Here is a 27,906-nt window from a genome sequence, read left to right on the forward strand (position 1 = left end):
ATGATGATGATGATGATGATGATGTGGTGGTGGTGGTGGTGGTGGTGGTGGTGGTGGTGGACTTCTTGATGTTGGTGCCAATTGACATGGGGTGGGAATTCCTTGTGTCACTTTTCTTTTCTTTCTTTCTGGCTCTGATGGAAGCAATTTTATTTATTTTTATTTCTGTCAAACAATTCAGGGAGGTTGGCTTTGTCACCATTTCTGAAGTGACAAGAACACACTCTTGATGATGATATTGGATCTTTTGTCCTTTCTCCTGAAAAGAAAAGATTTTTTTAAAAAACCAATAATTCTGTTGGGCATATTGGGTATATTATTTAATTTGATAAGTACTTTGTTTTAGACTATCTTGTTTGACACCAGCTCAATGCATGATAAATCAAAGGTGTGCAAGAGACTAGGTTACTGGTGGGTCTCTCGCCTGTCTTTTATGAAATCGTACATTCAGCAAAATGTCGCACTTCCTCATTACTTCTTTGATGATTTTGACTAGGTATATAAAAATATGAATTCTTAAATTTACACAGTTAAAGTTGATCTTGGGGTTGAGTGTGGCAAGACTGGCGTTTTCTCTTTATTTCAGTCAGTACTGTACTGGACAGTGCGGTGATGGAAACTTTGGAGTGTCATCAAACGGGCACAGGTAAAGGAGAGAGAGGTCCCCGCCGCCATCTTGCTTTGTTCACACAGAGTTGCCACCTCGGCTGTCGGGAAGGGGAGGGGAGGCATGGCAGAGAATCAGAGAAACTTTCCAAAAAAGAGGAAAGTATGTGTGTGTGTCTGTGTGTGTGTGTGTGTGAGAGAGAGAGAGAGAGAGAGATAGAGAGAGAGATAGAGAGAAATATCTGCGTGAGGGGTGGGGGGGGGGGGGGAAGAGGTTCTGTTATTTTATTTATTTATTTTCATTTTGCCATAAAGGTATCGAGTTTAAAGTAAGATTTTAACAAATATTTCCTTCTCTTTCTTATATTTTTCTCCTTTTAAAAAAAATTATCACTTATCAGTAGAACTGAACTCTCATTCAGTTTATCTATCAGCCTTAGCCTTAACATCAAAACGTGTAGATTGAGATATCATTTTTGCTTCAACTTCAATAAAAACCTAGTTTGGAATGTATTTTTATTTATAATTTCGTGCAATTGTACACTTTAATCATAAAATATAGGCCGACGTAAGCTAGAACTAGACCTAGATCTGGACTACGAACTCTATCAAATGTTCGACGAGGCGTGCGTGCTTACCTGACTAAAGTGATCCACTTTTTCTTCAATTTTTTGTCTGCCTCTCCATTTGGAAATCTGTAAAACTTGCAGGAGTGACTCTCTGACTGGTGCAGACAATCTGGTACAAAACACTGGACCATATTTAAGATAAAAATTGTTTTTTGAGCGATTTTCCAATTATTCCTTTCCCGGACCAAGCACGGATTTTTTTTGTTTAGAGCCAGCCGATTCGTTGCTAGGCGGACGTGACGTCAGACTGTGGAATCCTATTACGAAAAGTGTGTTCTCTCACAGACTCACCGAGTATTCGAATCACTCACTGAATGAGCATGAAGCAGACATGAGTGAAGGAAACGTAAACTCTGTAAGTGAGAATCGGCGAGTGAAGCTGTACTGTAACTGTAATGACTGACAGCAGTCAGTCAAATTGCGAAGTGAAATGAAAACAAATAAACAAAGCATTCTAAACTTATGCCGGTGAGACATCCAAAGTTAAATACCCGAACGCTATTATGGATTAACATTGAACTAAATCGTTTCCTGCTCTCAAAACCAATCGATACAAATTACAAACTCAAACACTGAAATTGGTATCTTACCTTTGCATGGTTGGACTGCCATTCTTTGCTGGTGATTAGGAACTTTAGCAGCCGGACAACGTTGCGCACAAAACAGGTCTCCCGTTTTTGTCGTTCAAATTGTAGATAATACACAGTCAGTTAAAAACAAATACGTACAAATAAAATAGTTATTTATTTAAATTCTTTGTATATGGCTAAATTATTCCGAAAACCAGATTTCAAATAGTTCTTGTTTTGTTCACACAAGCGCAATGATTTTGGAGAATGAGATTGACCGTGGTCTAAAAATAGACCGACAGTAATTTTTGATAAATTTTACGATTTGTTTAATAAAAAATCAATATTTAGATATTATTTGAGGCGTTATCGAGTATTTATGAATATGTGTTTCTTTTGCCACATAACAGCCAAATTTTAAAGGTTATTTTTTTTCTATAATTTACATTGGAACGTGAGCTGTCAAGACAGGAACATGTGGTTTGCCATGTGCTTCGAGACCATGTTTACGTTTGGGGCAGCTAATTTTACTGCTCTATGTTCCTGGTCGAGGCGACCAAAAGAGATAGGCAGAGCCACCGCGCATGACCCACTTTCTCTGCTGGGCTTAGTTCTGCGCACAGACTACCGCTCGAACCAACTCTCTCTCTCTCTCTCTCTCTCTCTCTCTCTCTCTCTCTCTCTCTCTCTCTCTCTCTCTCTCTCTCTCTCTCTCTCTCTCTCTCGTGTCTATTTGTCGTTCGCCCATCTCTCTCTCTCTCTCTCTCTCTCTCTCTCTCTCTCTCTCTCTCTCTCTCTCTCTCTCTCTCTCTTTCTCTACTCTTATTTATATATATATATATTATATATATATATATATATATATATATATATATATATATATAATATATATATTATATATATATATATATATTATATATATATATATATATATATCGTTTAGTAATTGTTCGTTTCTCTCTCCCTCTCTCTCTCTCTCTCTCTCTCTCTCTCTCTCTCTCTCTCTCTCTCTCTCTCTCTCTCTCTTCGCAGTCTTTTTTAGTTCATCCCCCCCTCTACCTTTCATTTAGTTATGCCGGACCAAAAAAAGAAATCAAATGGAAAGAAGAAGAGGGGGTGGGGGGGGGGGGGAGGAGGCGGAGAAAGTAAGGAGGCAAGTGATATTTCAATATTTTCACTTCATAACGGTAATACAGTCATTGCCGATTAATTTGACGATGAAAAAATGATGATGCAACTTTGATTAATACCGTGATTAAATGAATGGTTAGAGTTTTGGAGGGGGGGTATCTGATGATGATGATGATGTGATGATGATGATGATGATGATGATGATGATGATGATGATGATGATGATGATGATGATGATGATGGTGATGAGGTGAAGGGGATGGAGGTTGATGAAAAGGAGGAGATGAGAAGGAGAATTGTATTGATGGTGTTAAATATGGTAACTTACAATTTCTAGCAAGATGATGTTGATGTTGATTGAGAGGTGAGCTTTTTTAAAGAATTAAGATAAATAGACAGAGACGCCAATTTTAAATTTGGCTCACAGGAGTTTCAGACACCACTCGTAGGAATTTCAATGCCGAAGAGGAATTTCCGCACACAAGAAAAAGGAATTGGAATGGTATTTGGCATTGTGTTTACGTTTTGTATAGTTCTAAATAGATAACTGATTAGAATTATACTATGTTACATAAGCACATTGCCAAATACAATCCAAGTTTCCTTATTTCAAATGAAGTAAAGCACAAAATCAAATGGTAGAGATTGTAGTACTGGTGGTAGTGAGGATGATGTGGTGTTGGTGGTTGTAGAAATAGTGGTAGTGATGATGAAAATGTGATAGTGGTTGTTGTTGTAGTAGTAGTGGTAGTAATGATGATGTGGTGGTGGTGGTGGTTGTAGTAGCAGTGGTAGTGATGATGATGTGGTAGATGTTGCAGTAGTATTAGTGGTAGTGATGATGATGTGGTGGTTGTAGTAGTAGTGGTAGTGATGATGTGGTGGTAGTGGTTGTAGTAGTAGTGTTAGTAATGATGTGGTGGTAGTGGTTGTAGTAGTAGTTGTAATGATGATGTGGTGGTGGTGCTTGTAGTAGTAGTGGTAATGATGATGTGGTGGTGATGGTTGTAGTAGTAGTGGTAATGATGTGGTGGTGGTGGTTGTAGTAGTAGTGGTAGTGATGATGTGGTGGTGGTGGTTGTAATAGTAGTGGTAATGATGATATGGTGGTGGTGGTGGTGGCTGTAGTAGTGGTGGTAGTGATGATGTGGTGTTGGTGGTAGTTGTAGTAGTAGTGGTCGTGATGATGATGATGTGGTGGTGGTGATTGTAGTAGTAGTGGTAGTGATGATGATATGGCGGTGGTGGGGTAGTAGTAGTGGTAGTGATAATGTGGTGTCGTGGTTGTAGTAGTAGAGGTAGTGATGATGATGTGGTGGTGGTGGTTGTAGTAGTGATGATGATGTGGTGGTGATGGTTGTAATAGTGATGGTAGTTGTGGTAGTGGTAGTGATGATGATGTGGTGGTGGTTGTAGTAGTAGTGGTAGTGATGATGATGATGTGGTGGTGGTTGCAGTAGTAGTGGTAGTGATGATGGTTATAATTCTAGTGGCAGTGATGATGATGTGGTGGTTGGAAAGGGGAGGGGGGTGTCCTTGGAAGAATTTGACCTCACCGGAATTTGACGGAAGTTGCCCGGAACCCGGAATTTTTTGCTCCAGACCAGAGTTTTTTCAGGTGAAACCGGAGTTTTGGCATCACTGAATAGACTATAAATGACAATTTCATTTTGATGTGTACAAGTACAAGATCATCCGGTTTTGTTTTGGCTCAAGGCAACAGTTCAAGGTTTCGCTCGAAGGCAGATGATGGCTTAGATGACAATATAGTTTTTAAATTACCTTTAAATTATTTTTCAATTGCTAAATTAGATTTTAAAAGATACACACAACAAACAACATCATGGTGGGATTGGCAATCACAATGAATATATATCCATGAAGAGAAATAATAACAAACGACGCGATAAATTCATTGTATCAACAGGTAATCCAGCGTAACTGTGGTGTGTAATGTGTACACACAAACTTTGTTGACAATAGGGCTGTGCGGGTACCCGGGTCCTACCCGGGTACCCGGGTATTGCAGAATATTTCGGGTACCCGGGTAGAATCCTCAGGTACCCGGGTATTTTTCAATTTCTCTTTAATACGTTATTTTATTGGTTTATAGAATATAATTCAATCATATTTAAGTTTTAAAAAACTATCCGTAATCAAAATAAAATTATTGATTATATTATGGGCTTTCAAATAGCTAGGAATAAGTTAGGAATCAACCTGATTCCAAGAAGTCAACTTTCTCTCGGAAATCGAAACTAATGAACGTCCTTCTGGACCTACCATAGAGATGAGAAGGTACTTCGAGATGCCCCTTGTAAAAAGAGGTGAAGACAACCCTCTAACGTGGTGGAAAAAACACCAAGCCTTGTTCCCTGGCTTGAGCCAAGAAGCCAAAAAATTACTGAACATTCCAGCAACCATTGTACCTTCTGAAAGGGTGTTTTCAAAAACGGGAGAACTGATCTCTGCTAAGAGAAGCTGTCTCGGTGAAAGCCACTTTGACAAGTTGATCTTTTTGAACGAGAATTGCTAATGAAAGAAGTTTTTTTTAATACCCCTTTTGCCTTTTGCCTTGATTTTCTCAATCGTTGAGTTGTTGCAAAGTCTTTATTTTTTGTTTTGATTCTTAATATTTTGTTATATCTTTTTCTACAGTTTGTTCAAATAAAGATATGCTTTAAAAAAAGAAGAAAAAACAACACCTGGCAATATCCGACAAAGTTATGGGACGTCGGCAGCAGCGTGTGTGTGTGTGTGTGTGTGTGTAGAGGCTGAGGGGGGGGGGGGGGGGGGGGGGGGGAACCTGAGATTCAGGGAAGTGTACACCAGTGGGGAGTGAACCTGGGACTCTGGGTTTTATAAAAAAGCAATAACAAATTGGGGGGGGGGGGGGGGGAAATTACTTTTGTACGAAACCCGACAATATGCGGCAAAGAAGTGGAAAGTAGGCAACGCGTGGGGAGTGAACCTGGGACTCAGTGAAGTGTACACCAGTGGGGAGTGAACCTGAGACTATGGTTTTCGGCGAGCTTCAGCTAGTTTCATATAAAATCAATTACTTTTTTACAAAACCCCACGAAACCTTGCAATATCCAAGAAAGTTATGGGTAGTAGGCAACAGTGGGGAGTGAACCTGAGATTCGGGGAAGTGTACACCAGTGGGGAGTGAACCTGGGACTGGGTTTCGGCGGATTTTGTTATTTTAAAAAAGCAATTACTTTTTGTTTACGAAATGCGCCAAATGCCAACAAATTGGGGCAAAGTTATGGAAAGTAAGCAAATAATGGGGACTGAACCTGAGACTCAGGGAAGTGTACACCAGTAGGGAGTGAACCTGAGACTCTGGGTTTAGGCGAATTTCAGCGAGTTTCATATATAAGCAATTACTTTTTTATGAAACCCGACGAAACCTGGCAATATCCGACAACGTTATTGAAGTAGGAGTGAACCTGAGACTCTGGTTTTCGGCGGATTTCAGCGAGTTTCATATAAATGCAATTACTTTTATACGAAACCCGGCAATATCCGACAAAGTTATGGGAGATTCAGGGAAGTGTACGCCAGTGGGGAGTGAACCTGAGACTCTGGTTTTCAGCGTGCTTCAGCGAGTTTCATATAAAAGCAATTACTTTTTTACGAAACCCGACGAAACCTGGCAATATCCGACAAAGTTATTGAAGTAGGCAACAGTGGGGGGTGAACCTGAGATTCAGGGAAGTGTACGCTTGTGGGGAGTGAACCTGGGACTCTGGATATTGTAAAAAGACAATACCAAGGGGGAGGGGGAATTACTGTTTTACGAAACCGCCAAAACCCGATCAAAGTTATGGGAAGCAGGCAGCAGTGGGGAGTGAATCTGGGATTTGGACACAGATGAGGATTGAACCTGGGACTGCGAGAGGCTGATACCAGTGGACAGTGAGCTCAGAATGTACTTTTATTTCGAAACCTACCGAAATTATCAAAAGTTATGGGAAGTGGGCACCATTGGGCAATGAACCGGGACTCAGGGAAGTGCACACTGGTTGAGAGTGAACCTGGGACTGTGAGAAGAGGATATCAGTGGAAATGAACCTGGGACTATGGGAGTTGGGTACCAGACGAGAATGAAGCAATTACTTTTTTACGAAACCCGCCAAAACCCACCGAAAAACCATAGACTTAGGTTACTCCCCAATAGTGTACACTTCCCTGAGTCTCAGGTTCACTCCCCCACTGTTGCCTACTTTCTTTCCATAACTTTGTTGGATATTGTTGAGTTTCGTAAAAAGTAATTGCTTTTTTGTTACGAAACCCAGTCCCAGGTTCACTCCCCAATGGTGTACACTTCCCTGAGTCCAGGTTCACTCCCCACTGCTGCCTGCTTCCCCTAACTTTGTCAGGTTTCGGCGTGTTTCGGCAGGTTTCAGGTTTCGTAAAAAAAGAAACACCCTAAAAATACCACGTGTATTCAGTAAATAGATTTCAATTGTAGTCTAATATTCAGAATCTGTTTAAATTATTATTATTATTATTATTATTATTATTATTATTATTATTATTATTATTATTATTATTATTATTATTATTATTATTATTATTATTATTATTATTATTATTATTATTATTATTATTAGACGTCTATTATTATTATTATTATTATTATTATTATTATTATTATTATTATTATTATTATTATTATTATTATTATTATTATTATTATTATTTATTATATTATTATTATTATTATTATTATTATTATTATTATTATTATTATTATTATTATTATTATTATTATCATTATTATTATTATTATTATCACGTAAATTTTAATATAATACTGCAATTAATTCACGGAAGTACATCATTCAATTAAAAATGCAGAAAGTCTGGCCACATATTTATAATGAATCGGGATTGTCTTAGATGACAAAACAAACAAACAAACAAAAACAACAACAAGAACAACAACAACAATAAATGTGACAAACAGAAAAAAGCAAGATTTTAAAAAGTAATGAACAATAGAAGAGCACATCAATGAAAAACAACAACGAGATTATAACACATAAAAGATATTCGTAATAAATCGATAACTGATTAATAACTCCTACTACTTGATTTAAAAATCATAATCATAATAATGATGATGATGACGATTACAACAACAACAATAATAATAATAGTAAGTAGAAATAATAATAATAATAATAATAATAATAATAATAATAATAATAATAATAATAATAATAATAATAATAATAATAATAATAATAATAATAATAATAATAATAATAATAACATTAAAATATATTACAAGCAAATAAAATGATTAAAACAAAAATATTGGGGGAAAAATAAAAGTTAACCCGGCCGGGATTTGAACTCTCGAACCTTAAGTTCAGAGTCAATTTGAACTCTCGAACCTTAAGTTCAGAGTCAAACAGCTTATCCACCAAGCCATGGTGTCACTGAACTGTTAGTGACATTTAATCATGTCTATTTAGACATTAAAAAATGTATTTGAATGCCACTCTTCTTTTGATATTTTGAACTATGTTAATTGCACAATAGCAGACATTTAAAAATAACGATCAAAATATTTCTACAACTTTGAATCGGGCTGTCAGTTACTGCACGAGTTCAATCTGGTAGTAGGTCAGCAGTTTATTTACATTCAACCAATGAGACTAAACTAGATTACTTTACTAGATTATCTTTGATTCAACTGAGATTGTCGCACTTTTCTTCTTCTTCTTCTAGGTTCCATTCCTGGTCCAGGCTTCGGATACTGCATGAATTATCTCTCTCCATTCCTCCCTGTCTCTTGCTTTTTCAAACAGCTCTTGGATTGTTAGGTTGGTGAAGCCCTTCAGTTGGTCTATGAGTGTTTTTCTTTGTCTCCCCCGGGCGCGTTTACCAGGTATTTTTCCACAACTTGCCAGGTATTCATTCTTATCTTTCCTTACTATGTGTCCGAAAAAGGATAGTTGTCGATCCACTATTAAGGGCATTAGTTTCCTTTGTTGGTATGTTTGTTTTAGCACTTCTTCGTTCGTTTTGTGTGCGGTATACGATATTCTCTGCATCCTTCTCAAGCACCACATTTCAAAGCTTCAATGTTCTTTTGTGTTTCTGCATTTGTAGTCCAGCTTTCGCATCCGTAGAACAAGATTGGCCACACGTAGCACTTCAAGACTCGGAATCTAATCCCGAACGACATCTGTTTGTTTTTCAAAATGTTTCCCAGGTCCATGAAGGCCTGTTTGGCTTGAGTTATTCTTGCTCGTATGTCTCGGTTACATCTTCCATCTGTTGTCACTATTGAACCTAGGTATTTAAAACTTTCTACGTTGGTAAGCTGCTCGCCGTGAATCGTTATATTGCAGGTGTTGTTGTTTTTGGGGTTTTTCTGTATTACCATGCATTCTGTTTTGGTGATATTCACTTCCATTCCCTTGGCTTCACTATCTACTACCACTTTGTCAACAATCTTTTGAAGTTGGATTTCTGATGTTGCAATGAGTACCGTATCGTCTGCGTATCTTATATTATTTATGTTGTGACCTCCTACTTTTATTCCCTCCATATTATTTATGCCCTCATGATTGTTTCTTGGTATAGATTAAACAGATCTGGTGAGGCAACACACCCTTGACGGACTCCTTTCTTAATAGGAATGGAATTTCCTGTAGAGTTTCCGATTTTGATAGATGCCTGCAGGCATCTATCGCACTTTTCACTCTCTCTATAATAAAAGAGTTCCTTATGGATACTGAATAGCTAGTGGCAAAGCACTATTCAGTATCTGATACTGAATAACCACTTCCAAATTGGAACGGCTTTGGCTTTGGATGGGGCAGTAGAATCTATCTCTAGCACAGGCTTGTAACTGTTCTAGTCATAACCGTTCCAATCCAAAGCTTTCCGTTACGCTCTGATTATTGCCAGACATTTCTGCAAATAACGATGGACGATTATACACAGACACTTAACAAAAAAAAAAAAAAAATAACGACAGCCAGCATTAAATTGCATTAAATAAGGAATAATCTAGGAGCTTTCGGAAGGCCTCCCCTAGGTTAGTTATATTTTTTCTTAGTTAGGGAGAGAATATTTGAATATTTGAGTTGTTATCCTTAGCACAAGGGGCTTTCGGAAGGCCTCCCTTTCGTAAGACGATCCCAGCCTTCTATTCTCAAATCTCCCTTTTTCTTGGGTGTAATTCCAGAATTTTTGACTATCCCATTCTCTTCCTTTTTAACACTATGCGCTTACAGACCTTAATGTGTTGCAAGCGCCGTAACCGTATAAACCTTTAAAAACAAACACAAGTCTAGACCATAACCTTCATGTTATTGTTATTTTATGCGTCAAAATTGGAAGAGGATTAGCACTAGACAAGAACGTTTCTGTACCTGAGCTTTACATCACAATTGTATGTATTGAACATGTTGAAAGAAAGATATTTAAATACAGATTTTTAGATATATATTGGTCAACTTTGTGATTTTAATTATGAGTATGAGTCGCATCACCTAGCCGTTTCGCACTTATGTCAATGATATAGAAAAATGCTGATGTGGGGGTAGATATAAGGAGAGGCAAAAGAAAAAAAACCAAAAGAAATCAAACTACATGGCTGTTTAAAAAGAAAAGAAAAAGACAAAGGTATAATACCAGGAGACCACAGTATTTCATTCCAGTTATCAAAAAAAGAAAAAACAAAGGAAGAAAACAAAAACACAGCTTTATCCACTAAATTAAATGTGCTCAAGTGCTTTGCAAGGGTACCCAAGCCACACAATATCTTTTTTTATTTAATTAAACTGAATCTTCTATTTTATTTCCTGTTGTTAATTACTCCATTGAGATTAAACAGCAACATTTTCCTTTCCAAGCTAACAGTAGGAACACTTCATAGTAAATAAGGACGAGGTGTAGTACTGATACCTGCATTAAATTGAACTTTCAAATAGAGCAATATCCACCAAACATGCTCAAATTGCTTTACAAGGGGTCCTTGGCCAACAGCAACATTAAATATTTAGGACAAGACAAGACGCCTGCTAGGCGATATGTTTGTTTTTTTCTGACAGAAACAACGCTTTTAACAACCAGCTACTCATTTTACACCTGAGTACGGTGAGAGAATGTGAGTAAAGAGCCTTTTCCAAGGACTCAACTATGCTCTAAGCGAGGCTCAAACCCAGGACCTTCAGATCATTGTGCTCTTACTTTTTTATTTTGAGAACAAACAAAGGTGTTGTAGGTCAGGTGTTTATTTTACACTTGTACCTATCTAGTTAGATAATGCGGGTAAAGAACTTTTCCCAAGGACTCAACTTTTCACTGATGCAGTGGGGCTCGAACTTGGTATCTACAATTCTGAGGATGAGTGCTATACTGCAAGACCACAAAGCCACGTGAAGGATGAAGAAACAACAACATCATAGGCCCATCCCTCCATAGGTTGGAACCTGTAGACCTGTAGGAAAACTGAACAGTTTGTCTTCCTGAACCTTAACTGGAAGACCAAAAAAAAGAAGAAAACAAACAGATCAGAGTGATGGACGATTGTGCAGGCCCTCTGAAGGTTTATCTGTACGTTTCCAACACAGAAACTGGGAGAAACTCTGGCTTCTCATATAACCCTCATATGTTTCAGGACTTCTTGATTGTTTATTGGGTGTAAACAGTGGTCACTGTCTAATAACATACCTCTTACGGTATGACGGGAGTCCCAATAGCTCAGTTGGTAGAGCACTCGCTTCACAAGCAATGGGATTGAGATCGATCCAAATCAGGCACAGTCGAGATTTTTTTCTGATCCCCCTGTCCACTAAGCCGTGATTGGGTAGCCAGGTCTGTTAGACTTGGAGGAAAATACTTTGCGATAGACTTGCATCCTATCCAAAGGATAGCAAGCAGTTGCTTTGTCCATTTCATACTATAGAAACTGGGATATAAACACTGGCTCCTTGGATCTGTTAGGCGATATACATTTTTTTTTCTGACAGAACCAACTCTGTTAACAGCATCATTTTACACTGAGTACAGTGAAAGAATGAGAATGTGATTAAAAAGCCTTAACTAAGGACTCAACTATGCTCAGAGTGGGACTCAAACCCAGGATCTTCCGATCTGAAGGTGTCATACCGCTTTACCACATAGATGCAAAGGGACCGGGGTCACTCCGAGTGAAGTTTTAATTTTTTTCTCAGATTATTAACTTATGATAATATTGCCTAACAGGCTTCTTGTCTTGTCCTAAATATTTAATGTTGCTGTTGGCCAGGGACCCCTTGTAAACGGATGAAAATGCGGGATGTTAGAGATTTTTAAATAATAAAAGTTCTATTACATCTGAGTAATCCGTTACTTCATGAAGTGGGTTATTACAAGGTAGGTTGTTAAGCGGTGACCACTGTAGTACCTCTATTTTCACTTCACCATGACAAATTTGCATCTAGTCTTCATTGTCATGCTTTTTTTTCACAAAATATAAATGAACATTTTCGGATCATCATCTAGGCAAGCCATGAATGTGTTTTATGAAGAATATGGAATCTGATGATAATTATTATACATAATCTAACTAATGTGTTGTTTCATTGGAATTTTGTTTTACAACACTTGTCTGTTATTCTAACCATGAAATTGATTGAGTCATTGTCATGGTCATGCATATGTCATGGTGATTATATCCCTGCTTCAATTCTAGTGTGCAGAGTATAAAATTTGCTTGTGTTTGTAGTTAGTGTCTCTGCTGTCAGTCAAGACTATTATTAGATCAGGTTTGGTTTGTTACTTCTATGTTTCAACTTTTGTAAATCTCAAGCAGCACTGAGCAAGGTCAGTTATCGGACGGCTGCCTATAGGCAAAGTACATCACAAGCATATTTACAAATAGGATGAGCATGTTTTATTTGATAATTAGTGATAGAGGTTTTATACTAGCTGGAACACTTGATAATTGTTTGATAATTAGTGATAGCGGTTTTATATTTGCTGGAATAAGTGATAACTGTTTGATAATTAGTGATAGAGGTTTTATACTGCATGAAACCTGGGATCATGAATATACTAGCGAAAAGGTGAAAATAGAAGGGCTTCGGGTAGGAACTGTACAGACACTGGTTGTTTCGGATACAAGCTTTTTGTCAGCACAACAATACACAAAGGGAAATTCCACGGGTAACGGACTGACAAATCAGACCAAAAATGCATACATTTCGTGCTCTGAAATGCAATGTATTTATTGTATGGAGCTAATATTTCCCATGGACATGTATCATGTCCGCCCTTATCATATATCAAAAGGATAAAGATGAATTTTTATCAACTTGAATTTTTTTGACATTATAATGTTGGTTATTCTGTATTTCATCTTGATTCCTGAAGCTTAGGAATTGTCAATAGGCATGACCGTCACTTCAAACTGGTCGATAGAATTGGCAGTCAATCTCTTCCTCATCTGCACTTGACCAGAAAGCCAGTTATAAGATCTGAGAAAGATCTTCAAAAATTTCGTTTGGACCATTTTATCCTTGATTGTTACAATTTTCTTATGCAGATTGTGGGATTTCTCTTAGAAGTACATTCTGAGGTTCTGAGGGAGCAAAATAAACTTAAGCCAATTTTGATTCCTGGATGAAATTCACTAACAATCGACAACCTCTTTTTCAGGGTTTTTTACACGAAACTTTTTTGAATTTTCGTCCTTTCTCTTTTTTCATCTCTCACAATTATGAAATCTTTTTCACTTGGTGCTCGCCAAGAGTACTTCTTGTCCAAATAGAAATTTTCGATCAAATTATTTTATTTCATCTTGAAATCCCATTTCCATGATTAAAATATTTCAAAAACCATTGGTTGATGTAGTGGATGCCCTTAGCAGGACAGGTATAGTTTAATTTAAAAGTTTTTGGGAGGATTGTAGACCCTCAAAGTTGAATTCAGTATTTTACATTCCTGTGCTGAAATGTGAGGCAGATGTGGTTTAGGTGTGCTTGGTTTACTTTCTTTTGGAGTTGTAACTTGATCGGCTTTTCTCTTTTTTTTCCATTTTGCTTGAAAAAATCCCGTTATTTCTTTTAAGCGTCCTTTACAATCACTTTCAAGTTTTCTTTGAGACTCCTGCTTTTGTTGCCTATCTTTTTCCTAAACAACGGAATGCCCATCAGTTTTCAGTCTTTCTTGATAATTTGAACCATGGATAGAGTAGGAAACGTGAACCTGTGAATAAAGAAAATTGAGCGAAATTACATCATAAGCTATGAAAGACAAATCGGAATAAAAAGCAAATCTTGTTTTCTTAAAAATAATACAATAAAACTAAGAAAATAAAACTCATTTTTAACTTGTATTATATTACTTTGTAACAACTAAAATATTGACATTATACACAGCTAAACAGCTTGCTGACCCACTACATTTAAAGTGACTCAAAAGTTTTTCACATTAATTTAAATGTTTGATTTTCTTTTTATTTCTCCCAGGGCTTCTTGCCCCTTTAATAGAAGACTACTACTGGCTCCATTGTCATAAGGATATTATAGAACAAAAAACAGTGTTTTTTCCCTTAATTCAAACATAGCAAAGATCTTCAAGTGATCAAAAGATTCACAAGCTTTAAAAGATTCAACTTACCTATTGCAAAATAGCAGGCTTGATGTTGAAGACCAGTGTTTGAAATTTTATGATCCAAATGTTTATAAAATGGCTGCCTGATCAGTTGAAACACATTGGAGTGGACATTACTCTTGAGACTTAAAAAACAACTTTTATATATTGTCTTTGAATTAAAATAGAATTAGTCAGTCTGTTACTGTCAGTCCGTTACCCTAAAAAATGTCAGTCCGTTACCCAACAAAAGTACCTTAAATGATAAATTTTCTTGAAAAATTATCTTACAGTGCTAAAGCCATTCATGTAAGAACAGAAAATCTGAAATAGTGAGTCGGTACAACAATCACATCTTTCGTAGATGAAAAAATACTGTTTTAATGGTAACGGACTGACATACAATTTCCCAAGGTCATTAAAACGACCGATGAGGACAACATTTCATTAAAATCGTAAATTTGAATGTTTATATAGGTTCCTGATACTTATAATTGTTTTAATATCAATAAACAACAGCAAAGGTGGCTCTAATTTTGTAGAAGTTGCAAGATTTATAATATTGAGAAAATATTCTTTTCGTTCTTCAAATAGGGGATACCCTTACATTAAGCTATAATAAGCATCCTGTACCACAAATATGCACGAAAAATCCTTATATTCATAATCCTGAATGATTTTCCAACAAATTGGTACCAAATTTTAATATGTTATTAAGAATTTGTAAAACACCCCTTCGGTTGACATTTTCATGGAATTTCCCCAAAGGGAAGATGATAAAATGTAGTAAAACTTGTAGTGTCTGTATTCTGAATGTACTTCGTTATAGACTAGCATCCTATCCAATGGGTAGCAATCAATAGCTGCTGTCCATTACTACAATTTTTACTTCATTATATTTTATTTGTTTTCTATGTTCCTTTGTTTATTGTTGTGATGACAAAGGGTTTGTTCCCAAAACATCCATTATCTGTACTGTTCCCATCTGAAACCTTTCCATATTCACCTTTTTGTTAGTGCTAATCATTGGAAGTACTATGCGTATTAAATGATTATGTTTGCTTATTTATGCATACATTCGTTTGCATAGTCTTTATTTACCAGGTCAGAGAAAACTACACCTATTACTGTTATGCCAAATTTAGGTTTCTGCCAAAAATGGAACTTGTGTGTAATTTTATCAAAGTCGTACAAACATCAATACATTTTTTATTTATGTTTCATTCACAGTTTTTCCTTTTGTTACTGCTAGAGTGGTAAAAAGAAAGTAGTGCAGAAGATGGCACAATGTGTAAATCGTGTCTATATTTGGTCAAAGTACACTCAAGGACTTCCCGATCTTGTGAGGAATGCCTTGGAAAAAAACGGCGATGGAGATGAAATTGAAGTTGTAGAACTCGCTGTCAAGAAGAATGAGGGTAAGTACTACAAAAATGATTACACTGTTCTTACTTATAGTTACAGTCCACTCCGGATAATCGCAACACCTTGGGATCAGCGAAAATGTTGCGATTAACTAAAGTTGAGTTTCCTGTTCACTATTGCAACATTTTACACAAATATGGTAAACTCAAACCAGTTGTTGTAAACATTGTTCTGAGTCCACCACAGACTGGGCAATTTGATTGGAATAAAAAAATATATGGCAGCCCTGTATAGATTTTGACAAGCAAAAGCATCTTTGAGGCAAGCCGACATCTTAAGATTGGATTCACTTTCACTTTTTGTTCAAGAGATTAGCTGTGATGAGAGACAATAATCTCTCACCAAACTTGGTGTTTACTGTGCACAGTTGTCAATCATAAAACAAAGGATGTCATCGCTCAGTCTCTCCTTACAACTGTCATCGTCTAACTGTTGTCTAAACCATGCCCAGCTCACTCGCCTCATATCTAGTGGTCACAGATGACCGCATAAATCCGAACTGCAAAGCCCTGCCCTCTTTTATCTCTAATAGAGTGGTGACACACTACTGTAGCATTAAACCCCGCCCACTCTCGATTCTTCATCATGTCATGATTTCACCCATGATGAATTCTAAGCATGAGATTTTGTTTGATTGATTCCTTGAATTTGCCTCCTTTTCATGTCAAATTTATTGCAATTAGCCAAAGGTTGTTGCGATTAACCAGTGACTTTTATATAGAATTAATTCCGTTTCTTGGGACACGTTGCGATTAACCGAAAGTTGCAATTATCCGGAATGGACTGTATTTACAAAAGTGATAACATAATTTTTTATAGTCTCATTTTTGTTATGGAAATACTTTCAAATTAGCATAATAGGGAGTCCCAATAGCTCAGGTGGTTGGGAACTTGCTTCACATGCAATCACGCTGAGATCGATCCTGGATGAAGTTGATATTATTTTTCTGACCCCCTTGTCCAAACAGCAGTGGTTGGGTAGCTGGATCTGTTAGATCTGGTGGAGTACTTTTTGATAGACAAACATCCTATCTAAAGTGTAGCAAGTAATTGCTTTTGTCCACTTAATGCTATAGAAACCTGGATAAACTCCGACTTCAATGGCTCTGAAGGATTTCTACTGCTACAACAAAATATTCTCCATTACAACAATGTAGTATCAAGCCATAATTGTGTTGAGCGGTTCTATAAGTCTGTACATGCAAATAGGATTGGACATTTATGAGAGTGTCATTAACCTGAAAAATTTAAGTGAATGTCTGCATGCAAATAAGATTGGACATTTATGAAAGTGTAAATTATTCTGATGAATTTAAGTGAGTGTGTGCATTCAAATAGGATTGGACATTTATGAGAGTGTCAATTATCCTGAAAAATTTAAGTGAATGTCTGTATGCAAATAGGATTGGACCTTTATGAAAGTGTAAATTATTCTGATGAATTTAAGTGAGTATGTGCATTCAAATAAGATTGGACATTTATGAGAGTGTTTATTATCTTAATGAACTTTCCTTTATTTCATGTTATAGACCAAGACTGAGTATTTGTTTTGTGAAAATAACCATCTACAGTTTTACCATGAAAAAATAAATGAATCAACCTCAAAAAATAAGGACTTCCTTGGTCAGCAAACAAAAGCTATAAAATTGGTATTATTATAATTATTTGCAAAGTCAATGAAAATGGGACTAAAGTATCTCACTTCCACTTTCTGAAGTAGCAAAAGGCACTTGTGTCTTGTAATAAGCGTCGTGATGTACAGGTTAAATAATATTCTGGATTGTTTTTTAACATCTCCTTTAACAGCATTGGCTTATTCAAGTCCCAGCATTGTGTCCTTGGATAATACACTTTAAACAAATTACCCATCTCGGCTCAGGTATGAATGAATACCTGGCTACAGTTTTTGACATCTATTACTGATTTTAATCACCAGTGTATTTATTTATTTATTTATTTATTTATTTATTTATTAGTATTATATTATATTTTTTTTTCATTAACAGGAGGTTCATATAGTTTGGCTGATGAAAGTGTGCAACATATTCACGAGCTGGAATACTTATTTACAGATCCCGATCTTGTTGGGCAAATTTTCTGTCATCCAAATAGCCAGATAAAATGGGCACAGGTGGGAATGGCTGGTCAGTATTCTGTCATTTTATATATGTCTAGATATTTATATCATTCATAAAAGTGGAGTGAGCAGATACTTGTATCAATGACGATATAAACTAAAGGGTCAGGAGATGTGGGAAAAGTAAAACTTCATGAATACTATTATATTATAACAATTGTGACCCTCCGCCTCGAAACGGTATTAAGTCGGATTTTTCAATTTTGGGTTTTTGGTACCCAATCACAGCTTATTTTATGCTTTAAAATTTGATACCAAATTTATATAATTCTGATTATTTATTGTCGAGATATGACCGTTTGAAGTAGGGAGAGTGTGAAAACCAAGTTTTAAGAAAATCGACTTTGAAGTGAGGCACCGTTTTCACGCACAGTTAAATTAATGGGCAAAGATAACTCCTTAGATACGGACATCAAAAATTTGACGAGAATAGTGAAATTTGGCATGAGCTTAGCTTATACATTTACTAATGTACATACAAATTTTTGAAACAATTCAATTATTACTTTTGTAGTTATTCATTATTATGTAAGATGTTCTTAAAACAAATAAAACACTGGAGAAAAAAACGCCGACAATTGCTCACTTTTTCAAGAATTTTTGATATTTAAATAAAGAATCAATGAAATAAGAATTATTAATGTATATTTTTTGTCTTATTTAATAGAGAAAATACGATTTCAAAATGCCAAAAGTTAAAGAAGGTTGAAATTTGAAAGAACAGTTTTGAAACTACGTGAAGCCGGGTGGGCAGGGGAAAAATTATCAAGAAAGAGGATTAGAGAGGAAGAGAGAGAATGAGAGAGTAAAATACACACACACACACGCACGCACACACACACACACACACACACAAACAGACACGCATGAGAGAGAGAACGAGAGAGAGAGAGATATAGAGAAAAGGAGGAGCGAGAGGGGGAGGGGAGAGAGACTGCTTGTGTTAAGAGGACGCGAGGGAAATATAATAAAGATTGAAACCTGTGTAAGTGTATGTGTGTGTGTGTGTGTGTGTGTGTTTGTATGTGTGAAAGAAACAAAGGGGAGACGGAGATAGTGAGGTAGACATGAAGAAAGGGATGGAGGCGGAGCAAAGAATTGTAGGGATAGTTTAAAGAAAGCATTTTGTTACAAAGTAAGTCATAGTCAATCAACTGGAAACATATTGACCAATGAGATTACAATTAAAGAAATGGCTGGTCAAATCAATCATTGCATTGTTTCCATTTTGAGTCAGATAACAGCTTGAGGAGGAGGGGTGGGGCTTATTGTGTAGTGACTTACATGAAAACATGTTATTGAATCTCTCAAGTTTTCCTTAGCGTTCCACCACATTGTTCATTGTCTAAAAAGAACCCCCCCCCCCCCCCTTTCTTTCAGTATACAAAGAAAGCACGACAAAACGAACATCTCTCTCTCTCTCTCTCTCTCTCTCTCTCTCTCTCTCTCTCTCTCTCTCTCTCCCTCTCTCTGTTTGTCTCTCTCTCCCCTTCATCTATCTATCTATCTATCTATCTATCTATCTATCTATCTATCTATCTATATGTCTGTCTGTCTGTCTGTCGGTCTGTCTGTCTGTCTATCTATCTATCTATCTATCTATCTACATATCTATTTATCCATTAATAGGTTTGTCTGTCTGTCTGTTTATCTATTCATTTCATTTTTTAGTTACAGTTCATTAATTGTTGAAGGCTCTATCTATTATTCTGCTTTTGTACTTAAAATTAAATGTTTATCCTACAACAATCTCTGTAAGTGTAAGATTAGGCAACTGTTGTCCTATTAAGTCTTAGCATATCCTATAATTTCATGAATAATTAAAGAGGGACAAAGGAGGACCCCCACCTCAATCATTACCCAATACAGCTAGACACAGATATAAAAGCACGTGGTGTGTATCAAAATGCACAAACACACACGTATGTAACACACGCATGCTGACGTCATGAAGCATCGCCCGAGCATTTTGGCCTACAGCCACAGCGCATGTGATGAGCGTTGACCAATCAGAATCATTCATTTGTAATGTTGTCAGGGAAAAACCTAGACTTGTTTACAGTTTTTAAAGTTCATTATTGGTTGAACCATGAAATTGTGGAAACAGTCATGCTTTCTCTGAGATAGATAAAGACACGCCCTTTGCTGTGATATCTTACATCTTATTGGTGGAGAAAAAGACTCGGTATTACTAAGCTTTGGAAAGGGTGGCTCTCTGAGAGAAAGTCAACTCTCGTTTTGAATGTGTCACTGATAGTTGCATTTTAAAACTTGAAATTTATATAAATTATCGTCAATGTTTATGTTGAATTATTATGTTTTCATGTTGTCATGGTCTCAAGTGAGTAAAGAGCTACTCGACTATGCATAAAGATCTATGTAGAATGAGGCCCCAGAATTTACTAGTTACTATAAATGAAAAACAATTAACGATTTGTTTACAATGAAATAAAAATAATGATGAAATTTAATTAAAAGAGATAAACAGTGATCGTGGCAGTTACAAATAGAGATATGAATATTTTACGTAACTTATGATAATATGTCAGGTTCATAAGTTTACGTTTCCAGGCAGTTGATGGGCTTGGATGATCTATTCCTCTGATAACAGGATTGGACTCGTAAAATTCCGCTTCCAGGCAATTGGAAAGAGGTTATAGTGTAGTACAGCGGGCTTGGGTTTGATCCTTGAAGATTATACAATCAAAGTTAAAAGCTCCGGCGTCTTAATGGTGTAGATATAATATCTACAAAGTCCCAAAAGATAAAAATCTTCCAGTATATATATAGGAATAGAGCGACTGGCCGTCCGGCATAGATTGTGGAGAGAAAGTGAGTGTAGAGTGTTAGACCTATCAGCTTTTATAATAAGTGGCTACGTGACAGAATGTAGAACGAAAAGTATTCACTAATTAGAAATTAATTCGAGGGAAGGCTATAAAAGGAAAGACGATCTAATATTAGAAGGTAAAGTTTATCTAAGCCTACCGAAATATAACTGGAGTGAGATGAATTCAGTTCTTAATAAAATAAAATTTAATAAGATAATTGTGAACAATCTTTACTGTGACACCCCCCACCCACGTTTAAAATATACTCTTTAACCATTATGGGAAAGATAGATTTTACAAACGGAAGTAAATTTACTATCATGATACTCTAGCATTAATCCATTGTTATGATTTGTGCTACAATTAAATTATTTATTAACTAGACATGGAAATGTTTATATTAACGTAGGTATATGAATGGGCGACAATAATAATGAAAGATTGTGATTACAAATCATTGTGATGAACGACATGATGGCAATGTGATTACAAATCATTGTGATAAACAATAGTGATGGTAATGAAGCATGATTTAAGTCGATGATATGGAGGTAATTTTCTGAATGAAATGAATGAAAATGTAAATGGAATATTGACATTTCAATTATTAATCATAAATGAGTGAAAATTCATAACAATAATAGATAAAGAGAAGATTTCCCAAATCATGAATGGGTATGGTATATATATCCAAACAATACTCAATGTTACATTAAGTTGGGTCATCATGTTTACAAATAAAATTATCGAAATTGTGCGTTCTGATTTGGCATAGTTTGCGAGGTAACTAACAGTATGCATGGGAGGTTAAGTTATACCCTTCTCATGTGTTTATACTAATCGAGAAAGTAGGTCGGCGTGAATATTTTCACAGCCTGGTATGTGAGAGATACTGAAAGTGTAATTTTGCAAAAATAGACTCCACCTTAGTACTCTACTATTATTCATTTTGTTATTTCTTATGTACGTGAGTGGTTTATGGTCCGTTTCGACCACAAACTCTTTTAGCAGTAGATATCTGCTGAATGTCTTTAAAGCAAAGACGATGGCTAGTCCTTCACGCTCTATTACAGAGTATCGTGATTCTCTGTCCAATAATTTTCTGCTTGCATATAAGCAAGGCATTAGAGTTCCCTCATGCTCCTGTAATAGTACACCTGCGATGCCCTTATCAGACGCGTCAGTTCTTACAACAAATTCTTTTGATATGTCGGGTAATTTAAGAATTGGTTCTGAACAGAGTAATGCCTTTAATTGGTTAAAGCTATTCTGACACACTTCTGTCCAAACAATTTTGTTCGGTGACCCATTCTTTGTCAGATTTGTTAGCGGTGTCGCGATGTGCGCGAAGTTGTAAATGTATTTCCTGTAAAAATTTAGGAGCCCAAGTACTTTGCGTACTTCTTTTTTTGTCTTAGGTGGTTGCAATTGTGCGATTTTTGTTTGTTTTTCTGTCTCGGGTGTCTGTGTCCCATGACCAACGGTATGATCAATCCTGGATTTGAAGCTTCGATATTAGTAAACATAGGTTGCGACACTGTGTCTCTATCAAAATACTTTTTTAGCATATTTGCATGGAATGTCTTTGTTGTGTTGTTAATTTTAATCTCGTAATTAACATTAGATTTTACTGCTGTTATTTTGAATGGTCCTTTCCATGTAGCTAAAAGTTTACTCGAGTCATCGGGTAAGAGTATTAGTACTTTGTCACCAATCTCAAATTTTCTTGACTTGCTTTTTCGATCGGAGTATTCCTTGTATTTCTCTGCTTTTTTAGTGACGGATTCCTGTGCTAGCTTACATGTATCCTCTATTCTGTCTTTCAGATTTCTTACATATTCGTAAGCAAACATAATTTCGTTATTGTCCTCCTCATTCCCTTTACAAATGTCGGCTACTATATTGATCGGGCCGCGAGGTGATCGTCCATACATCAACTCAAATGGGGAGTAGCCTGTAGATTCTTGGGGTATTTCTCTATATGCAAATAGGATTGCTGGTAAGTATCTGTCCCAATCATCTGGTTTTTCTGCTGACACTTTTCTTAACATATTCTTTAGAGTGCCATTAAATCTTTCACAAAGACCATTTGCTTGGGGGTGGTAGGGAGTTGTGAATGAGTGTTGGATTCCCATGAGTTTCATGGTTTCATGCATCATATGTGATGTAAATTGGGGTCCATTGTCCGACAGTATCTCATTTGGTATGCCTATTCTGGTAAAAATTGTCATCAATGCTTCAGCTATGTGATCCGATGTAGTTGATTTCAATGCTATCGCTTCTGGCTACCTGGTTTCGTAATCGACTAGTGTTAGTATGTGTGTATGGTTTCTATCTGATTTTGTTAAAGGGCCTATAATGTCAATTGCAACTTTTTGAAAAACTTTTTCAATAACTGGGGTTGTCTCTAATGGCAATCTCGGTATTCTGCCTTTTGCGACTCTTCTTTGGCATGTGTCACACGATTTCACATATTCTCGGACGTCTTTAGTAATTCCAGGCCATGTGAAATTCTCGGATATTCTCTTCAATGTGGAAGAGCTCCCAAGATGTCCAGAAGTTATTGAATCGTGCGCTATTCCAAGGATTTTGTTTCTGTAAATACTCGGCGTGACCAGTTGTTTAGCTATTTTGTTTCTTTTCCTATGTAACCTGAACAGAATATCTTTTTCAATGATGTATTCAACTTTTGATTTCGTCCCTTTGTTTGCGATATTGAAATATGAAGTTAAAGTCGGGTCCTTTTTCTGTTCTTCAATGAACGTGTTCCTGTCAAATTGTTGTGGTTCTAGAGAAATAGTCATTGGCTTCTCTGTTGTCTTAGTCATCTTTCTTGTTTCTGCTAGACAAGCTGTTTCTTGGGTTAATGACCATTCTTTTACATCTGTTGGGTTGTCTTTAAGACCTTTTATATTGCCAACAATAACATCAGCGACGGGGTTGGGAAGTATACAGCATTCCACTATTCCTGTATAGTATGGGGTTTCTATGTACACGTTAGCTGTTTCAAAGGTTTCGACTGTGCCACTGAATGTGATGCATTGTACCGTTTTTCCAGTTTTGTCTTCGTCATTGATCAAAGATGCTTTTATTCCTACTGTACTGCATCCTGTGTCTCTCAATATTTTGCAATCAGTTCCATTAGCTTTGCCTTCACAAAAAAATAGCGATCCTGATTTGTGAGTTTGTGTTAAAAGTGACATACCTTTCACGCAATACACATTTATATTTTCTCCTGACATTATTCGTGTCTGATTATTTACACTGGTTTGGAGTGATGCATTTGCAGTTTCTTTCGGATATCCCACGATTTTGTAACATTTGTCTGCTGTGTGGCCTTTCATTCCACAATATTGACATTTAATTATAGGTTTGTTGGTTTTCTTATACTCAGTATTATTGTCAGTGCTATTTCTTGTTTTGTTTTGATAGGGTCGGCTATGGTCTCTATTGAACTGTTTGTTCCATGGTTTGTTACTATGGTCATCCTGTTTCACTTGCGTGTTCCGAGTGATTGATCGGCTCGTTCTATTTGAGTACTGAACTTTAGGTGTACCTGGACTCTGAGCAGCGGCAGCGTAGTATGGTTCCTTCAATGTTCTGCTAAGGGGTGTCAATGGATGTGCGCTGTTAAAGTTTTCTGCGTAGATTTTTAATTTGTCCAAGTTTTCTGGCTTTCTCTCTTTAAAGAATGCGACTAAATCTGGGTTGCAAGCTTGATAGATTCGATTCTTCAGCGTGAGATAGTAAAGGCCTGCAAAGTCGTCTTGTTTTACGTTTGCCAACTCAAGCCACCGATTTAGAAATTGAGTAATTCGGTTCACGAATGTATTAAAGTCTTCTCCACTTTCCGGTTTTGCAGTGTGAAACCTTTCCTGGTAACCATCTTCCGTTAATCTAAATCTTTTTAGTAGAGCGTCTTTAATTTTACCATAGTCATCTGCATCTTCAGTTGTTAAGGTATAGAAAACTTTTAGCGGTTCTCCGGATAAGCAGTTAATCAAGGCTGTGGCCCATTTGCTTTCTGGCCAACGATAACCTTTAGCCTGAACTTCGAATCGGTGTAAGAAGGATTCTAGACAGTCTGAGCGTTCATCGTATGTTGGCATGCGTGGAAGTTTCACGAAAAATTCATCACTATTATTATGTTTTCTTTCATGACCGGTTTTTGTTTTTTCAATTTCCAGCATCATTTGGGTCCTTTTGGTTTCTTCTTCTGCTAAAGCTATTTGTCTTTTTAGTTCCCTTTCTTGGACTCTTTCTTCTCGTTCTTCTCTACGTATTCTTTCTTCGTGTTCTTTTTCTTCTCTACGAATTCTTTCTTCGTGTTCTTTTTCTTCTCTACGAATTCTTTCTTCATTTTCTTCTCTACGAATTCTTTCTTCGTGTTCTTTTTCTTCTTTACGAATTCTTTCTTCATTTTCTTCTCTACGAATTCTTTCTTCATGTTCTTTTTCTTCTTTACGAATTCTTTCTTCATTTTCTTCTCTACGAATTCTTTCTTCATGTTCTTTTTCTTCTTTACGAATTCTTTCTTCATTTTCTTCTCTACGAATTCTTTCTTCATGTTCTTTTTCTTCTTTTACTTTCTCTTCGCACCATGAAAATATTCTTTCCTGGGGTATTTCTAAGTCCTTTGCGAGACTTAAGTATCTTTTATATGCTTCCATGTTGCAATAAATTAGTTACGATGTTTTATATATATTATATTGACAGGATACTGTTACTGACTGTTTTATTTATTTACACTTACTGGAATGAACTGTTCTATTTTTAGAAATCTCTCTCTCTTATTTCAACTTATTATGTATGTTGAATTTGATGCCTTTTATCGTTATATCTTATAAAGCAATGTGTCAATACAATGCGTAGTTATTATGACTTGTGTCAATAACAATGTGTCAATCGCGTGTACTCTAAACTATGTTACTACGAAAAATGTATCACCAATGTGTGTGACTCGTCGTTAGTTTGTGTACAATTATTCGCAATGACGCTAATATACTAGAGTGTGATAACAATAATAGGATGCCAAAATAATCCCAAGTTATCTATCACTAAATATAACACGACGGCTAGTAGACTCCTTTTATTATTATTTAGTTTTTAAAGACTCACTTTTCAGAACATAATATATAAGTGGTTTTCGGTAACAGTAATATGCCAAAAATGCATTTAAAACAAATCACTATGCAAAACAAATCACGATGTCTATAGTTACTATGTGATGCCCAACTCATGTAAAAGAGAATAATGAAGGATATATTTACCAACTCAGTTCGTGGCTGGGACCTCTCTCTTGTTCAATGGTTGTTCAACAATTGTAATTAGGCATTGAAGAGTGTTTAGCAGTGATGTCTGAAATACAAAACAATAAAATATCGTAAGATTTACAATAGTTCCAAAATGTGTTCACAACACTGAGTGATTGGATGATAGGTGAATGAATCGTTATGGAATGTAAACATATTGAAAACAATTCATGAATGAGGAAAACAACAAAATGAAATGAGTGATATAATAACAAAGTGGACAAGGAATGAATGAATGAATGAAAAACTGAGTGAATAGATGAATGAATGAATGGATAATGTATGAATGAAAGAATGAAGGGAGGAATAAATGTATGAATGATTGGATAAATGAGTGAATAAACGAATGAATGGATGAATGAATGTATGAATGAATAAATGAATGAACAATGAATGAATGAATAATTTATAAATGAATAAATGAATGACGGAATGAATCAATAAAATGCTATTCAATTTGAATGAAAGAATGAATGGATAAATTGCTATTCCATTTAAATGAAGAAATGAAAAGGAAAAAAAAATCAATCCTGTAAATAGGGAGTTCAATTAAAATATGATCAAGTGGGGCAATTAAGAGTTTTACAATTTAAACTTTAAAGTTAGATGAAATAGATATATGTAACTAAATAAATTCAATTCTTTATATGTGTCCCCTCCAAAATGTCATGGTCTCAAGTGAGTAAAGAGCTACTCGACTATGCATAAAGATCTATGTAGAATGAGGCCCCAGAATTTACTAGTTACTATAAATGAAAAACAATTAACGATTTGTTTACAATGAAATAAAAATAATGATGAAATTTAATTAAAAGAGATAAACAGTGATCGTGGCAGTTACAAATAGAGATATGAATATTTTACGTAACTTATGATAATATGTCAGGTTCATAAGTTTACGTTTCCAGGCAGTTGATGGGCTTGGATGATCTATTCCTCTGATAACAGGATTGGACTCGTAAAATTCCGCTTCCAGGCAATTGGAAAGAGGTTATAGTGTAGTACAGCGGGCTTGGGTTTGATCCTTGAAGATTATACAATCAAAGTTAAAAGCTCCGGCGTCTTAATGGTGTAGATATAATATCTACAAAGTCCCAAAAGATAAAAATCTTCCAGTATATATATAGGAATAGAGCGACTGGCCGTCCGGCATAGATTGTGGAGAGAAAGTGAGTGTAGAGTGTTAGACCTATCAGCTTTTATAATAAGTGGCTACGTGACAGAATGTAGAACGAAAAGTATTCACTAATTAGAAATTAATTCGAGGGAAGGCTATAAAAGGAAACACGATCTAATATTAGAAGGTAAAGTTTATCTAAGCCTACCGAAATATAACTGGAGTGAGATGAATTCAGTTCTTAATAAAATAAAATTTAATAAGATAATTGTGAACAATCTTTACTGTGACACATGTAGAAAAATTATTGTAGTTTCTGAAATAACCAAAAACTGAAATTTGATAATTTTGACCATTTCCACTTTAAAACCGGTTTTCTTCGTTTTCCAAATCCCGACTTAATACCGGTTCGAGGCGGAGGGTCACAATTGAAGGCAGAGTTAAATTCAGGACCTTTTTTGGTTCAGCATCCTCTGCTCAGCTCAGGTAGAAAGACAATGCAATGCAATTCAAACCATCCACTGCCATCAAAGTTTATGAAC

The 27,906-nt window shown here is 36.1% G+C and overlaps 1 protein-coding gene across 2 annotated transcripts in view; it reads left to right on the plus strand.

Annotated features, from left to right (window-relative positions):
• The first annotated feature begins 12,633 nt into the window (after positions 1-12,633).
• The window catches only part of LOC144974778 (glyoxylate/hydroxypyruvate reductase A-like), a 53,154-nt gene continuing 37,881 nt past the window's right edge, over positions 12,634-27,906 (plus strand). The window contains exons 1-3 of one of the 2 annotated variants that reach the window (XM_078918026.1): positions 12,634-12,772; positions 15,773-15,960; positions 17,974-18,111. In XM_078918026.1, the coding sequence (XP_078774152.1) occupies positions 15,822-15,960; positions 17,974-18,111 (277 nt within the window). In that variant the 5' untranslated portion in view covers positions 12,634-12,772; positions 15,773-15,821. The remainder of the gene's footprint in view (positions 12,773-15,772; positions 15,961-17,973; positions 18,112-27,906) is intronic. The other variant, XM_078918027.1, reaches the window with a different exon arrangement.

This window comes from Berghia stephanieae, chromosome 6, assembly GCF_034508935.2.
Source record: "Berghia stephanieae isolate SIO BIC M18660-M18661 chromosome 6, UCSD_Bste_1.3, whole genome shotgun sequence".
In the NCBI taxonomy this organism is placed as follows: domain Eukaryota; kingdom Metazoa; phylum Mollusca; class Gastropoda; order Nudibranchia; family Aeolidiidae; genus Berghia; species Berghia stephanieae.